Source organism: Chlorella variabilis (genome assembly GCF_000147415.1).
Source record: "Chlorella variabilis unplaced genomic scaffold CHLNCscaffold_10, whole genome shotgun sequence".
Taxonomy (NCBI): Eukaryota; Viridiplantae; Chlorophyta; class Trebouxiophyceae; order Chlorellales; family Chlorellaceae; genus Chlorella; species Chlorella variabilis.
In genome coordinates this window covers 232185-235643 of record NW_005435078.1, presented here as the reverse complement: position 1 = coordinate 235643, position 3459 = coordinate 232185, and the positions used below count along the sequence as shown (strand labels likewise).

General features: G+C 71.5%; 1 protein-coding gene across 1 annotated transcript in view; it reads left to right on the top strand.

Moving 5' to 3' along the window:
• Positions 1-3459, top strand: part of CHLNCDRAFT_52245 (hypothetical protein) — a gene marked incomplete at both ends in the record, with an annotated part of 13251 nt that overhangs the window by 7832 nt on the left and 1960 nt on the right. The window contains 7 exons of the mRNA XM_005847658.1: positions 134-231; positions 579-1090; positions 1325-1381; positions 1653-1755; positions 1971-2152; positions 2447-2554; positions 2764-3441. Coding sequence (XP_005847720.1) covers positions 134-231; positions 579-1090; positions 1325-1381; positions 1653-1755; positions 1971-2152; positions 2447-2554; positions 2764-3441 — 1738 coding nt within the window. The remainder of the gene's footprint in view (positions 1-133; positions 232-578; positions 1091-1324; positions 1382-1652; positions 1756-1970; positions 2153-2446; positions 2555-2763; positions 3442-3459) is intronic.

Below are 3459 nucleotides of genomic sequence, written 5' to 3'. Positions count from 1 at the left end.
GGCGCCCGCTGCGCGCGCTCCCCGTGCAAATTGCGCCGTATCCTTTTGCGTCAGGCGCGGCGTTGCGGCGCCGTGGCATCGCCGCCGCCGGCCGCCTGAGGGGTTTTTTGAGGGGCTTTGCCGGTGCCTGCAGGTACTCTGTAGCTGGCTACACCGAGCACATGGATGAGCGGGGGGAGGTGAAGGATCCGCCGCCGTTTGAAAAGGTGGCAGAGGACTGGGGCGAGATTGGTGAGCAGCGTTGAGCAGGCTGGAGGGTCGGCAGGGGAGCGCGCCTGCTGCGGCGGGGTGGCGGCCTGCGCGGCTGGGCTGTGTGGGCGGACGCTCGGGCCGCAGCCGCCTACCTGGGCCGCCTGGGCGCTCTGGCAGCGCGCCTCCTGCATGCAGCGGCCGCTGGCGGGGAGGATAGGCATAGCTGCTTCCTTTCTTACTTCTTCCTGTGCCGTGCCTGTGTCGCCGAACCGACTGGCGGCTGCCCATCCTTGAGCCTGGCTCCTAGCTGTTGGCTCCTTAGCTGCCCGCCCGCCTGCCTGCCGGCCTGCCTGCCTGACCTGCTTGCCTGCCTGTCCCGCCTGCAGTGGAGCTGGTGAGGGGCATCCTGGATGCTGCGCGGCAGGGCGAGGCCGACGGGGCGGCGGCGTCGTGCGGCGGCGGCGGCGGCGCGGCCCGGGAGGCGCGGCCCTCAGAGGTTCAGGAGCTGCGCAGCGGCGGCTCGGGCGGCAGCGTGGGCAACGCCGGCGGCGGCGGCAGCCAGCAGCAGCGGGGGCAGGAGGGCGCGGAGGAGCAGCCGCAGCAGAGCGGCGGCTCCTCCAGGGGCGGACCCTCCGCCGGCGGCAGCAGCCAGCAGCAGCAGCAGGAGGCGGCGGGCGCGGGGCGGGCCCCCGAGCGCCGCTTCTCCTTTGACGCTCCTGAGATGCGGCAGCCGCACCCGGCGGTGGTGACCGCGGAGCGCTCAGGCTCAGTCACAAGCGGCGCCCTGCCGGAGCCCTGCAGCGGCACGGGACCCAGCGCCAGCGCAGCATGCGGCAGCGCCGCCGCCGCCGGCAGCTCCGCCTCTGGCCACCGCAGCCAAGCGACGCAGATACCGGCGGTGAGCCGGGTGCCGGGCTTGGGGCGGGGTGGGGGCGAGCGGGGTTGGCGGCGTCGAGGCGTGTCGCCGCGGCGTGCCTGCTTGCTCTGGCTGAGCAGCCCGCCGCGTCGGCCTGCCGTCCTGGCATGCCGGCACGCCTGTGGCTGCCCGCACGCCATGAGCTGCTGCTGCTTGCTTGCCTGTGTACACACGTTGGCCTGCCGCCACCCTTTCCTCCCTCGCTCCCGCCCGCAGCACGTCAAGCCTGAGTGGGTGCCCATCGCTGAGGAGGCTCCGGATGAGGTGCTGGAGGTGCGGCAGCTGCCGCTCGCTGCCTGAGGCGCGCCCGCTCCCCTCCCCCGAGGATTCAGGGCGCGCCTATACTGCTGTGGTCCGCTATATTCATGAAAGAAGAAAGGGCAGCAGGCTGGACTGTGGGCGTGCACGCGTGTACATGCCGCCGGGCGGCACGCCTGACCCGTCCCGCCTCGTCCCGCCCCATCCCCTGCTGGTGGCCCACGCACCCACCCACACACCCACACACACATGCACATAAGCCCCCCCACACACGCGTGCCTCGCAGGTGGCCAACGCCAAGGACGACCCCATTGCCCGCTTCGTGCTGGCACGCATCCTCAGCCAGACGGCGGCGCACTCGCACCTGCGGTGGGACACGCTGGTGGACGGTGAGCACGCCTGCCTGCCTGCCTGCCTGCCGCAGCTGCCTGTCGGTGTTGCCAGCTGCCTGCCTGCCTGCCTGCCTGCCGGTGGTGGTGGTGGTGGTGGTGGTGAGGCGCCGATGCCGCACTATGCGGCTTCCCTGCCCTGCCCAGCTGGCATGTGTCCCCTTCACCTTCCTCTGTCCCCTCACCTCCCTCGCCGCGCCCCTGCCAACCTGCAGGCGCGGCGGTACAGGACGGCCCCCACCTGTACCGCTTCACCGGCCAGCAGCTGCGGTCGCTGGCCAGCCTGATGCGGAGGGTAGGCCTCATGCTGTGGCAGCAGGCCCTGCTCTTCCCGCAGCACATCTCCAAGCTGGGCACGCTGAGGCTGGACGAGCCGGGCAAGCTGCGGGTGGAGGAGGTGGGCGCTGGCAAGGGCGGCATGCTGCCTGTGGTGAAGCGGGGGCCTCGCGACCTGCTGCCTGTGTTGTGCGCTTTTGAATGTGTGTGTGCGTGCGTGCGCGCGTGCGCATGTGTGTTGTGTGTGTGTTTATGTGTGTTGCAGGGTAGGGAGGGGCGGGAGGGTGGCAGGCGTGGGGCTGCTGACCGCACGCCGCGGCGCGTTCAAGCTCCTGCGCTGCGCTGCGGACCCTCCCTGCCCGGCCCCATGCCGCCATGCCCCCTGCCCGCCCGCGCCACTCTGCCTGCCTTGCAGCAAGACCCGGAGCACTGGCGCGCCATCCTGCGCCGCCTGCACTGCCGCCCCGAGCAGCTGCGCAAGATCGTGGCGGGACACCAGCGGTACCTGGATCGCATGCGCCCCGTCATTGAGGAGCGCCAGGGTGGGCCCGCGCGGCGCCTTTTGTTTCCATGCCTGCCGCTGGCTGGCCAGGGGCCGCTGGGTGTGTGCCACGCGGCGGGCTGGCAGCACATGCCGGCTTGCACGGCCGAAGCCGCGGCGGCCGGGGAGGCCGCTCCGACCGGCCGCCCGCCTGCGCGCTGCCTGCCCGGCTGTGGCTGCACTGCCGGCAGGCCTTTGCCTCGGCGGCATCGTATCGGGCGGAGGCTGGGCGGCGCGCGATGCACCTGCTGCGTCGCCGCCTGGCCGAGAATAGGTTGCAGGACCCCCTGCTCAGCATGCGTGCGTTCAAGTCTTACGTCCTGCCGACGTTGTCGTACGGGGCAGAGATCTGGGCGCCGCAGCTGATTCTGCAGGGCAGGACGGCATGCGAGCGGGTACAGCTGGAGTACCTGCGAGGGCTGCTGGGTGTGCGGGACAGCACCCCAGCCCTCATTGTGCTGGCAGAGACGGGGCAGCTGCCGCTGCCCGCCTACTGGACCTTGCAGGTTGCACGCTTTGTGAGCAACCTGCAGGCTATGGGCGGCGAGCGGGTCGCCCGTCTTGCCATGCTGGATAGCGTTGCGCTGGCTGCCGACACGGACACAGGGCTGCCACTGGCCCGGCAGCCCTGGGCAGCGCAGGTTAGCCGCGTTCTCGCGGCGGCCGGCGCCCCCTGCGACTTGACTGCTGACGAGGGGGTTGCCATACCTGAATTGGCGGAAGCGCTCCTGGAGCGCCATGTTGCCTCGTACACGCATGCATCCGTGAAGGTGCAGCGGTACATTGAGGACGTGTGGGGGGGCAGCATCTCTGCGGAGGCCTACACGCCTGCGTCGTTCCTGTGCGATGTGCCCGAGCGCCGGCGCCGGGTGCGCCTGGCGCAGTGG